This window comes from Ovis canadensis, chromosome 2, assembly GCF_042477335.2.
Source record: "Ovis canadensis isolate MfBH-ARS-UI-01 breed Bighorn chromosome 2, ARS-UI_OviCan_v2, whole genome shotgun sequence".
Taxonomy (NCBI): domain Eukaryota; kingdom Metazoa; phylum Chordata; class Mammalia; order Artiodactyla; family Bovidae; genus Ovis; species Ovis canadensis.
In genome coordinates, this window is record NC_091246.1 from 2,844,079 (window position 1) to 2,856,555 (window position 12,477).

General features: G+C 43.1%; 2 protein-coding genes across 6 annotated transcripts in view; one reads left to right on the plus strand and one right to left on the minus strand.

The window, feature by feature from the left end:
• Positions 1-117: 117 nt before the first annotated feature.
• On the minus strand, positions 118-2,528 carry B3GALT9 (beta-1,3-galactosyltransferase 9). The gene is made up of 2 exons (XM_069579335.1): positions 2,523-2,528; positions 118-1,269 (listed from the first exon to the last, which is right to left on the minus strand). Exons 1-2 carry the CDS (start codon positions 2,526-2,528, stop codon positions 166-168), a joined length of 1,110 nt encoding a protein of 369 aa, XP_069435436.1. The 3' UTR covers positions 118-165.
• A 3,565-nt stretch (positions 2,529-6,093) lies between these two features.
• FBXW2 (F-box and WD repeat domain containing 2) overlaps positions 6,094-12,477 on the plus strand; it is a 29,936-nt gene continuing 23,552 nt past the window's right edge. The window contains exons 1-3 of one of the 5 annotated variants that reach the window (XM_069575268.1): positions 6,094-6,229; positions 6,332-6,440; positions 11,675-12,184. In XM_069575268.1, the coding sequence (XP_069431369.1) occupies positions 11,695-12,184 (490 nt within the window). In that variant the 5' untranslated portion in view covers positions 6,094-6,229; positions 6,332-6,440; positions 11,675-11,694. Of the gene's footprint in view, positions 6,230-6,331; positions 6,696-11,674; positions 12,185-12,477 lie in introns of all 5 variants that reach the window. The other 4 variants (XM_069575269.1, XM_069575267.1, XM_069575270.1 and 1 more) reach the window with 4 other exon arrangements.

Here is a 12,477-nt window from a genome sequence, read left to right on the forward strand (position 1 = left end):
TCAATTCAGTGGAGTACATCAGAGCAATAAGACACTTTGCAACTTGCTGAGTACAATGAAAGATTCAGAGAAACTACATAAAAACACAAGGAAGGAGGGGCATTTTCCGTAACATGGTTGGAGGTAGTTTTAAAAGAACACACTTTGAAGAAAAACAAAGAAACCCTAATCATCATAAGACATGGCATTATTTTTTACAGTACCCATGTGAAAGCGTTTAAAGCTGTCAAGATAGGTCAGAAGTTTGCAGGAAACAAGCCCATAATAGGTTTCAAGCAGCGTACATTCTTTTCCACTGTTAATTTCCTCCCATGCCTGGGGCATTTCAGCATCTGTAGTTTCTGAGGATGTGAAAATGAACTTATAGCAACATCTGTTGTATCTGATGTGCCTTTTCCCAGAAAACCTTGAACTGTGGATGGGTATAAGGCCGATGGACTTAGCACAGATTCCTACGAACACATCAGCAGGCACTTTAATGGGTACTTCTTTGAAAACTACATACATCATCCGAGCCACATCTTGGGATATAACAAAGGCCTCCCTGCTGCAGTAATCTGGGTAGTACTTTTCTGGGTACTCACTGAAAGGGACAAATTCTTGGCTATTAGGGTCTCTGTTGGGCGTATCCTGATGGATAACTCTTCCAACATAGATATCTTTAAGGTGTTCTTTCAGATTGAGAAGATAGTCCACCAAGCTTGGTATATCGACAAACATCCCTTCATCAACCTTCAGGACAAATAGGGCATTAGGGCAGAAAGCCACAGCCCACTGCGTCATGGCGATAATCTTCAGCGTCTGGTTCTCAGCACTGTCCAAGAAGATGCCTTCAATTATGTCATTATTCTTTTGGGACTCTCTGTCTATCTCTTGCTGAGTGGTTACCAAAACAGGCATTCCCAAAGCAAATAGTGTGAGAGTGGGGTGCCCTCGGACACTGGTCACGTTACCCCAGGTTTTCCTGATGAGATCCCGCCTTGTTCCATTTTCTGGGCTACTAAATATAAGGGAGAGCAAAAATATGCTCTTCTCTTTACACACCTCTGACTGGCTCAGAATATAGTATTTGGAAAGATTGCTTCTCAAGGGCTCCGTGCTCAATTTTCTTGCCTTATCCTTAGTTTCAAGAATTTTCATATCTACATAAGGCAAAGCAGGCAGAAAATATTCTTCCACAAAATCAGCCCCCAAAAGCACGGCATGAAACAGAATAACATTAAACAGGATGAAACACCACTGGTGAGTCCGAAGTCTGCAGAAAGTCACCTAGATGGAAGAACACATTCATTCATAAAAGCTTCATCCCCATTTCTGTGTGTATGCCCCCGGAATACCATGCGTACCTCTGAAAGCACTTAACAGCACACTATTTTAAGTGTTTATTACTAGTGTTTCTGTTCCCTGTCTCTCTCACTAGATCTTGGTCCGCTGGACATCATGCCTCTCTCTCCTCCAGTACTACTGAGACCAGTATTTAGCACAAAGTGGAAACTGAACAAAATGCTGGCTCTTTTCTTGCTTGGATGAAACCCTACTTACTACGTTCAAGGCACCTGTGTTAGACACTGGGGAAACAAAGAGGAATCAGACGTAGACACCTGAATATGAAGTAACAATTGGTATCATTAGGCTAAAAACTTACAGGAAAATATATGACAGTCCTTTCCAGAACCAATGTGCTTGGGTCAGTTTCTTCTCTGATTACAAAGGTCCAGGGCTATTTGTCAATGGCGCGGCAGCTCTTGTTAACCACTGCACAATGGCTAGGATCAACCACTTACATTCTTCTAGTGAGAGTTTTCAATCCTGACAATTCTGACATTATCTGTTTTGACAGGGTCCCCTAATCTTTCTGACATGTCTTTAAACATGGACAATCTGCAAAGCACCTTATCCGAGGTCTAGGACGTATCTGAGGCCAAGCTTATTCCATCTCATTAAAGGAGATGGAAACTTTCCATCTGGAAGAACATATACGATGTAGTACTGCTATATAACAGAGCCAGAGACATCAGAAGAATTCAGTCTCTGTTCACCGGAGCTTCAATCAATAAAGACTCCCATAGTGACACTTAACGTCGTATTGAGCACTGGCTGTGAGCCAGGCCCTGCGCTAAACACTTTACGTGGCTTAACTCTTTCAGTCTTGCTAACATCCCTTTCAGATAGGTTATCTTCAGACTTAAACTGAGCATCCATGTGGTTTAGGCATTTGCTCAAGATCATTCAGTGAGCAAGAAGAGGGTGAGATAGGGCCGTGATAGGAACTCAGATCTGTCAGTTTCAAAGCTCACTCTTAACCACTAGAAACTCCTGAAGTCCATCTTTTACTTTCCCATGTCTTTTTAATAAGAAAAATACAACAAAGCAAAACAAATTCCCACAATTACAATCTGAACTCCTTTCTGGTTTTTTTTTTTTTTTCAGTTCATCTGATGATTTGCACAAAGAAGAAACTTCAGCCTACTCAAAAGCTTTCTAGTAGATACAAAATGCTACAAAGATTATAAGAAACTTACCTGCATGCTGTCTGTGAACAATCTGGGGGCTTTGGAAATTATTGAGCCCAGATGCCAAAGTGTGTCCAAATGTAACTCAGGATCACTCATTCTAACAGCAGTTGAAGTACAGTACCTCGTGCCTGAGACCTTCAGGATAAGGTTTCTTGTCAATCAACCTGGGCTTTTGTCCCAGAATACCTTCTAGCTCTATAGGAGAGCAAGTGCTGATCATGTTACAGCTAGAGGGAATCCAGAACAAAGAATAGAAAGCAAATCTCTTCAAATGCTTCCAACCTTGTGTACCTCTTGAAGCTGACCCCTTGTCTTTATATGGAGTTCCTGGTGAAGTATGTGTGGGAGTTGAAAGAACAGTTCACACATGTGTCTCCATAGCATCATCACACAGGGAGTCTATCTCAAGAAACTAAACAGAGTAGTCTCTGCTTGCTGGTACGTGCATGTGCAAGAAATGTGTTAAACATCAACGGATGCTTGTCATCCCTGGTGGGTGCATTTTTTCTACCCAAAGAAACTTATGGTGTAGTTTGATACATGTCTCACCAGGAAGGATTCTGAATTCCTAGTATAGGCCATGTAAGATTGTTCTTAAATCAGTTATGTCATCCATCTACCTCTCCCAGGCAACTTTATCTCAGAAGAGAAAATAACCCGTAATCCATTTTAGCCTGAAATGGAAAAACTAAGCATTTGATGTTTGCAATTTTTCTATTGTCTCTATGTGTAGAAAGTACTCCAAATACCATTTGATCAGCAAGTTTATTAAAGAAAGAAAGAAACAACATCCAGCATATTTTTATGTTCCTGTCACAAACAGTTGCACTGAGCCTTCTGTTCCTATGCCAGGCTATTTCATGTTTCTCTTTTTGCATGTTGATCTTCCTGCCTGCCATTCATAGCAGTTTTTGTAGTTATTTGCCTAGGAATAATTCATTGCATTTTAAAGCTGGCTATGTTTTCTCACCAATCAGTGTGGATTCTTGGAGACTTTTTACAAAGTGGGGAATATATATCCTAAAAAAATTCTAATGAGAATTTTTTTACATATACAAAATTGAATGATTACATAGGTCTTGGATTTCACTAATTACAAATTCCATTTTGCAATTTACATTTTTTAATGAGCCATAAATTTTGCTCCTGGATATCCTCTGGACTTAAACTGAGACAGTTTGGTTTCTTTGTCCATGAGAGGTTCAAACAATATTGTCTCTACAAAAAAAATCTTCATGACCCAGATATCATGATGATGTGATCACTAATCTAGAGCCAGACATCTTGGAATGTGAAGTCAAGTGGGCCTTAGAAAGCATCACTATGAACAAAGCTAGTGGAGGTGATGGAATTCCAGTTGAGCTGTTTCAAATCCTGAAAGATGATGCTGTGAAAGTGCTGCACTCAATATGCCAGCAAATTTGGAAAACTCAGCAGTGGCCACAGGACTGGAAAAGGTCAGTTTTCATTCCAGTTCCAAAGAAAGGCAATGCCAAAGACTGCTCAAACTACCGCACAATTGCACTTATCTCACATGCTAGTAAAGTAATGCTCAAAATTCTCCAAGCCAGGCTTCAGCAATACGTGAACTGTGAACTCCCTGATGTTCAAGCTGGTTTTAGAAAAGGCAGAGGAACCAGAGATCAAATTGCAACATCCGCTGAATCATTGAAAAGGCAAGAGAGTTCCAGAAAAACATCTATTTCTGCTGTATTGACTATGCCAAAGCCTTTGACTGTGTGGATCACAATACACTGTGGAAAATTCTGAAAGAGATGGGAATACCAGACCACCTGACCTGCCTCTTGAGAAATCTGTATGCAGGTCAGGAAGCAAGAGTTAGAAGTGGACATGGAACAACAGACTGGTTCCAAATAGGAAAAGGAGTACATCAAGGCTGTATATTGTCACCCTGCTTATTTAACTTACATGCAGAGTACATTTTGAGAAATGCTGGACTGGAAGAAACACAAGCTGGAATCAAGATTGCTGGGAGAAATACCAATAACCTCAGATATGCAGATGACACCACCCTTATGGCAAAAAGTGAAGAGGAGCTAAAAACCCTCTTGATGAAAGTGAAAGAGGAGAGTGAAAAAGTTGGCTTCAAGCTCAACATTCAGAAAAAGAAGATCATGGCATCTGGTCCCATCACTTCATGAGAAATAGATGGGGAAACAGTAGAAACAGTGTCAGACTTTATTTTGGGGGGCTCCAAAATCACTGCAGATGGTGACTGCAGCCATGAAATTAAAAGACGCTTACTCCTTGGAAGAAAATTTATGAGCAACCTGGATAGTATATTCAAAAGCAGAGACATTACTTTGCCAACTAAGGTCCGTCTAGTCAAGGCTATGGTTTTTCCAGTGGTCATGTATGGATGTGAGAGTTGGACTGTGAAGAAGGCTGAGCGCCAAAGAATTGATGCTTTTGAACTGTGGTGTTGGAGAAGACTCTTGAGAGTCCCTGGACTGCAAGGAGATCCAACTGGTCCATTCTGAAGGAGATCAGCCCTGGGATTTCTTTGGAAGGAATGATGCTAAAGCTGAAGCTCCAGTACTTTGGCCACTTCATGCGAAGAGTTGACTCACTGGAAAAGACTCTGATGCTGGGCGGGATTGGGGGCAGGAGGAGAAGGGGACGACAGAGGATGAGATGGCTGGATGGCATCACGGACTCGATGGACGTGAGTCTGAGTGAACTCCAGGAGATGATGGACAGGGAGGCCTGGTGTGCTGCAATTCATGGGGTCGCAAAGAGTCGGACACGACTGACCGACTGAACTGAACTGAAGCCCGCTCCATCTAGAATTTTCAGTTCGATTCAGCAAACTTACGGTATTAGGGTTGAGATCATTTGCTGCAAATAGGAGTGCCTGGTTTTCTTGATTGACTTAGCACTGCCTTCTCTTTCATAAAGCTCACCCAATCTGACATGTCAACCCCTGTCTTCCTAAATTTTCCTGTAATATCATCATCAGTCACCCTCTGGCTTAGAAGTTCTGTCTTCCTGGGAATTCCCTGGTGGTCCAGTGGCTAAGACTCTGAGCTCCCAGTGCAGGGGGCCCAGGTTCGATCCCTGGTCAGGGAGCTAGATCCCACATGCTACAACTAAGACCCAGAGCAGCCAAATAAATAAATAAAAATTTAAAAAGAAGTTCTGTCTTCCTGTTGTCTACCAAACCAAACCAGCTTAACACCTGACTTTCTGAACTCCATACTTAGTTTCCACCACCACAAAGAATCAACTTTTTATTTCCTGCGTGTTCAGTGCCCTAGAAGTACTCCGGACACATGGAGCCTTCGCTCTGCCATATCACTAACTGCACATACGACTGTCGGTCATATGAGCAGCTGCTCTTTGGACACGTCTTTTATAGTCCCTCTCTCCTCGTAAAGTGAGCATAATAAGGAAAAGTGTCGCACAGTCGGTGCAAGATCAGATTGGGTGACGGACATAAATTCACTGGCTAATTTGTTTATACCGCTCGGAAGTAAACTTCCGCCCAGGTGCCACAGGACTAAGGGGTCCGGCGCGTGCTCCGTTTCCCTCTACGCCCCTCTGCCCTCCCACTTCCGCTTCAAGGCGGGGCCGGAAGTGCAGCCGCGTCCGCTGGGCGCCGCGGGTGGAGGGACGCGCGGAGATGACGCAGGCAACACCGGAAGCCGCTCCCCTGTGAGGCTGCGGACCCGGAGCGGCGGCCGCCGGTCCAGGTCTGTGTACTAGGCGGGGCCGGGTCGCGGAGGGGGTTGTTTGGCGCCCGCGCCTCTGTTGACTCGCCGCTCCTCGGGCTGTTTGCCTTTCTCTCGCTGCAGGCGCCATGGCTGCGGAGCGGACCCGGCCGCTGCGAGGCTCTGGCGGCCCGAGCGCGCCTAGTTGGTGTGAGCCCGGCGCGAGGTCCCGGGCCCCGGGGCGCTCGCTCAGGTCAGTGCCGCGCGGAACACGGCTCCGGGAGTAGGGGACCTGGGAGCGGCGAGCGGGTTGAAGGGATCTGGAGTTGATTTAGAGATGGGAGAATTGAGTGATTGCCTCCTGGAGCCTCAGTTTCCTTAGCTGCGAAATGAGTTAACCATGATGTCCCAGGGCTGTTAATGAGTTTGAAGGATGAAGCAGTATGGAGAGGCGGTTTATGAAGTACAAAGCGCTGTACTAATGTGAGGGACTGCGCCATAATTGTGGGTATGCCATGGAGACGGGTGTGTATGTGGAGTGCTGCTTGCAATAAAGATAGCAAGGTTAATGCTGAATAATGGTAACCAGCATTTCTTGTAGGCTTCCACTGTGCGGATACTGTGCTAAACGTCTTATGTGCATTGTCCCGTTTATTCCTTGTAAAAACGCTTGTAGATAATGCTGTTAGTGGTTACCTTTCACCAGTGAGGAAGTTGGGCTTGGATAGGTGAAGTGATTTGCCCAGGGTCACCCAGCAACAAGTGGGGTTGCAAAGCCCTTTTAGAAACCCTGTTTGTATTCCTTCGAAGCTTTTAAAAATTCATCTTAAAACTGACGGTGTATATAAACAGATCAGATATTCATAGGGTCTTAAATTCATAAAGGGACCTTCACTCCTATTCCTCAACCCTCCAGTATTCTCTGGAAACAACCAGTATTAACCAGCTTATTGAATATTCAAAAGATATTTTATGTATACATAAGTGTATTTAGATAAGCTCAGAGCCTCTGTTTTCTTTATCCCTGGTTGTGCTTGATAAGAAAAGAGAGGGAAGATGAAGCCTCCCTCCCAAAGATAGCAAATGTCTTGTTTTCTCTCTTGATTAGGCCAGGTCCTGAGAGAGGAGAGGTAAAGGGCATTCTCATGTTCAGTCAAGAATGTTCTATCTTTAGTAAGACCTGGAAGTATAAGTTTTGTTTTGCTTCTTCGAGAATGGTTGGGGCTGGGCAAGATGTTGTTCCTGCTCCTTCCTGTGAGACCCAGGGAAAGTCACTCCACTTTGGGGGCCATAAATTTCTTCATTTATTAAGGGCAGTTCTCATACCTTCCACAAGGTCGTGAAAGTCATGTGAGGTAACACCTATGAGTAGTACTGTACTGTTTCAAACCAGTACAAAGATGAGTTACCTGAGGGAACGTAGGGAGTCAATAGCAGAACCAGAGACCAAACCCACGTCTCCCATCTCCCAGTTTAGGAATCTTTTCACATCTGTCTGTTTCAGAGCTTTGTGATTGTTAACACTGAGGGCAAAAGGGCAAGTTTTATGTTTAGTCTGAAGTTGTGGGGGGGGGGGGGAGGGCGGCGGGGAAGGATAGGACACCCTAGAGTGTGGAGAGGGTGGAAAGAGAATGCCTCTCCTGGGAAATCAGCCTCATGTCAGTAACTGCCCTTAATTATAAAAAATTCCCAGTAAGTTTGAGCACCTGAGGTTTTTCTTTTCTTCCTGTATATTTTAATCCGTTTCAAGAGAAACAGGAGTGGGGAGTGGGGGACGGACCAAAAAGAGAAACTGGTAATGTGCTAGGTTTGAAGGGGATGTTACTGGAGCTTTCCTGCTAGGTACTGATAGTAATAAAACTAACAAAAAGTGCCATTTGAGTTACCCTGCTGGGCTGTGTTCTAAGCTTGTCGCTACTGTTTGTGATTCGTGCAGCGCTCAAGGTGAGCTAGCTTCCATTTTACAGATGACAAAACTGAAGCTCAGAAGTTAGTTGAGTATGTCCATGATCACATAGGAAGTGGCTGAATCTGTGGAAGGTTTGACTGACTTCAAAGCATTTTCCTTTACCTCAGTCCGCCTCTATAGTTAGCTGTCCTTGACTATTCCCAGTAATGGGAAGCTCACCACCCTGGAGGCAGCTGTTCCATTACTGGAAAGCTCTGATGTTTTAAAAGCTCCTCCTTCGGTTGAATTGAATTCTCACTTCCTGAAGTATTCCCTGTGGGGCCTTGTGCTGCCAGTACGTGATATTCCTAGAGGCTCTCTAAGAGTTCAGTTTAGACCTACGACCTTAAGAAAGTTCTCTCCAGAGTCAGTTCATTTTTTAGAGAAACAAAAGCTGATTTCTTTTAAAACCAGTGCATTCTGCAAAGCTAATGGGTCCTACTTTATTTTAAAAAGATGCCTTTTTCATGATAGTGAGAGATGAAGAACTGGATAGGACCTTCCCATAAAGGGTTCAGTAGCTTAAAGGGCAGTCTTTAAGAGCTGGAAGAAAAATTCTTGTTAGGAATATGTGTAAATCTCAGAAATGCCTGGGTTTTTTAAGGTGCTCAATGGTAAACTCATCCCATAATCTCCGTGGTGTCATGGGTTCACTGATTGGGTGTGCTGTATATGTCTCTTGGTTCTTTGGTAATGATACTGTTTTCGTGGGTATTATAAATTTGCCTTGTGTCCATTTAAGTAACAGTTCATTGTACACAAATGAATTCCTAAGATGTGTATGTGGCATACTTTGTGTGTGTGGCCGGGCAGATGTGATAGAAGAAGCCCCTCTCCCCACTTCTTCGTGGTAAAAGGTGATTCCTGGGCACATGTTTTGGTTGTATTTTTAATTGGCCAGGATTAATTAGCTGTTGGCGACATTTTGTGACTGTCCACGGAAACTTTTTTCTTGTCTTGCTATGAATGATTTTTTTAAAGTAAAGCTTTTCCAGAAATATTACAGATAAAAGGTTGTTGGGATTCAGAAACAGGAGGCCTGTTAATCTTGTTGGTGGCTATTTTTTTTTTTTTTGCTGTGCCAAGCAACTCGTGGGACCTTAGTTCCCTGAGCAGGGATCAAACCCAGGCCCTCTGGCAGTGAACGTGCAGAGTCCTAACCAGTGGGCAACCAAGAAATTCCCAGGACACTTGTTATCTTGTGTTCAGTTCATTTAGCTTGCCATGGACTCATTAGTTTTTGGCAGCGAAGTAAATCCTAAAGTTAATAAATCCTACCTAGCCCAAACCCTGAGCCTTATTTTAAAGTCCATTCACTATTCGACAACATTAGACACCAGATGATGTGATTAGAAGTAGGTTGTTTGCTTTAACTGCTTTTTGTCTGATAACAAATGTTCCTGCCAAATTTGATATTGGGAAATTAATGAAAATGGTCTTTACATACCTTAATATTAATGAAGTTGGACAGTGAGATCTGACTATTTGTGTAAACCAGATAAATGATCATGGCATCTCGTCCCATCACTTCATGGCAAATAGATGGGGAAACAATGGAAACAGTGACGTTATTTTCTCGGGCTCCAAAATCACTGCAGATAGTGACTGCAGCCATGAGATTAAAAGGCACTTGCTCCTTGGAAGAAAAGCTATGGCCAACCTAAACAACATATTAAAAAGCGGAGACATTACTTTGCCGACAAAGGTCCGTCTAGTCAAAGCTTTGGTTTTTCCAGTAGTCATGTATGGATGTGAGAGTTGGACCATAAAGAAAACTGAGCATTGAAGAATTCATACTTTTGAACTGTGGTGTTGAAGAAGACTCTTGAGAGTCTTTTGGGCTGCAGGGAGATCCAGGCAGTCGATCCTAAAGGACATCAGTCCTGAATATTCATTGGAAGGACTGATGCTGAAGCTCCAATCCTTTGGCCACCTGAAGTGAAGAACTGACTCATTGGAGAAGACCCTGATGCTGGGAAAGATTGAAAGCAGGAGGAGAAGGGGACGACAGAGGATGAGATGGTTGGATGGCTTCATCAGCTCAATGAACATGAGATCGAGCAAGCTCTGGGAGTTGGTGGTGGACAGGCAAGCCTGGTGTGCTTCTGTCCATGGGGTTGCAAAGAGTTGGACACGACTAAGCGACTGAACTGATAAATGAATTTACTTTCCGCTTTCACTTTAATTTGGACATTAGCTTTTAAAATTAGTATGACAGTATGATGGGAAACTGGTCAGATTACAAGGAAAGGTTTTTTTTTTAATCATTGAAATGTTTCAACACATAAAAATCTAATTAAAAACAAAAAACCCATGTACCTATTGCCTGGCACTAATATCAGTCAACATGGCTGATCTGGGGAAAGGTGGTTTTCACTGATTTGCTTTACTTTTTCTTCTCTTCCCATTAGTTAGTCCCCATTGTGAAGAGTGGGTAGACACCTTGACATATTATGGATTGATGGATACTTGTCTTTTTTTGAGGGGGGGTCCAGTTAGCCTAAAGGGGGAGATGGTATAATCAGAGGGACTCCCAGATCTTACCACCAGGCTGTGATTCTCCTGATGGAAGCTGGAGGAGTCCTGACCTTGGGAGCACTGGCTTCCTGTCTGTTCTGTTGCTATTTTAATAGCACTGTTGGCTGTAGGCAAATCACTTACCTTCTCTGACCTGCAGCTTCCTCATGCGCTAAGTGAAGGAAATGGTACCTTTCTTTGTGCGTCTTGTAAGCATCAGGATGACTAATTTGTCTTATTTGTGCACACCTCCAGGACCCTCATGGCTCTTGGGGACACATGAGGTTAAGAGATGTCACCAGCTCATATTAACCCTATTAAAACAGACCATGTAAGGCCAGATAAGGCTTTTGATGATTCAGGTTCTAACAGGCAGTGCCATAAGGGAAGTGGAAGAACCGGAACACCTGAGCCATATAACATTGCATCTACTTATTTTTCTTCCCCAAACCTTTTTGCCTAAGCATCTATTGCAAAAGCTAGTAGTCAGTTCTGTGATCCCTGTAACAGGTCAGGTTATACCTAGCCTGGTAACTGATGTCTCAAGTTACTGGTCTAGAGACTTACTTTCTGGGGAGGTCACATCTTTGTGCTTATTTTTGTGATTTTCCTGCCCAAATAGAGTGTATTTAAGAAAATGGAGTCATGATGATTTTGATGGGGGTTCTATTATACAGAATACACTGTTTCATAAAGAATGAATACTTTGTAAATCTTTTACTGTGAAGATGCATGTAGCATGTGCTAGACTTCAGAAGGCGCAAGGCGCACGCACCAAAAGTAGCTTCACTGAGTTGTTTTGGAGGTCATGATTTGTTAAAGTATGTTTTCTCAAATGTTTTCTTCTATGTGCATGGAAATTGTTTCAGATAAATACAATGTATTAAGTGTAAAGTTGTAATGTAACTAAGCTCTAAAGTTGTAACAGTTTTTTGCACTAATTTTTAATACTTCATTTGTTAGCAGTCTTGCTTGAACCGTCTTTTTGAGCAGAACTAATACAATATTTTGATGTGCCACAGGTAAATTTTTCCATAACCTTATGGAGAGAAAGGACTTTGAGACATGGCTTGATAACATTTCTGTTACATTTCTTTCTCTGACGGACTTGCAGAAAAATGAAACTCTGGATCACCTGATTAGTCTGAGTGGGGCAGTCCAGCTCAGACACCTCTCCAATAACCTGGAGACTCTGCTCAAGCGGGACTTCCTCAAACTCCTTCCCCTGGAGCTCAGTTTTTATTTGTTAAAATGGCTTGACCCTCAGACTTTACTCACATGCTGCCTCGTCTCTAAACAGTGGAATAAGGTGATAAGTGCCTGTACGGAGGTGTGGCAGGCCGCCTGTAAGAGTCTGGGCTGGCAGATAGATGATTCCGTTCAGGACGCTTTGCACTGGAAGAAGGTTTATTTGAAGGCTATTTTGAGAATGAAGCAACTGGAGGACCATGAAGCCTTTGAGACCTCATCTTTAATTGGACACAGTGCCAGAGTGTATGCACTTTACTACAAAGATGGACTTCTGTGTACAGGTAAGAGAGCCTGGACCTATTTTTTTTTTTTTCTTTTTAATTTTTGTGTTTCGTGGAGTGTAATCTTACAGACAGAACAAAGTACCCCTCAGGCTTGAGAATGGCAGTCGTTAATTATCTGAGATATCTATGATGGCATAGATAGATGCTCCATCCCTGACTGGTTCCTCCTCTCCCCACCACCACCCCTTTATCCTTTTTCACTCTGAGAAGACAATTATTTTTATAAAATTTTATGAGAAGAAAGCTCCAGACATTTTTATAAGTGTGATATGAGTCTGAAAGCTCTGACT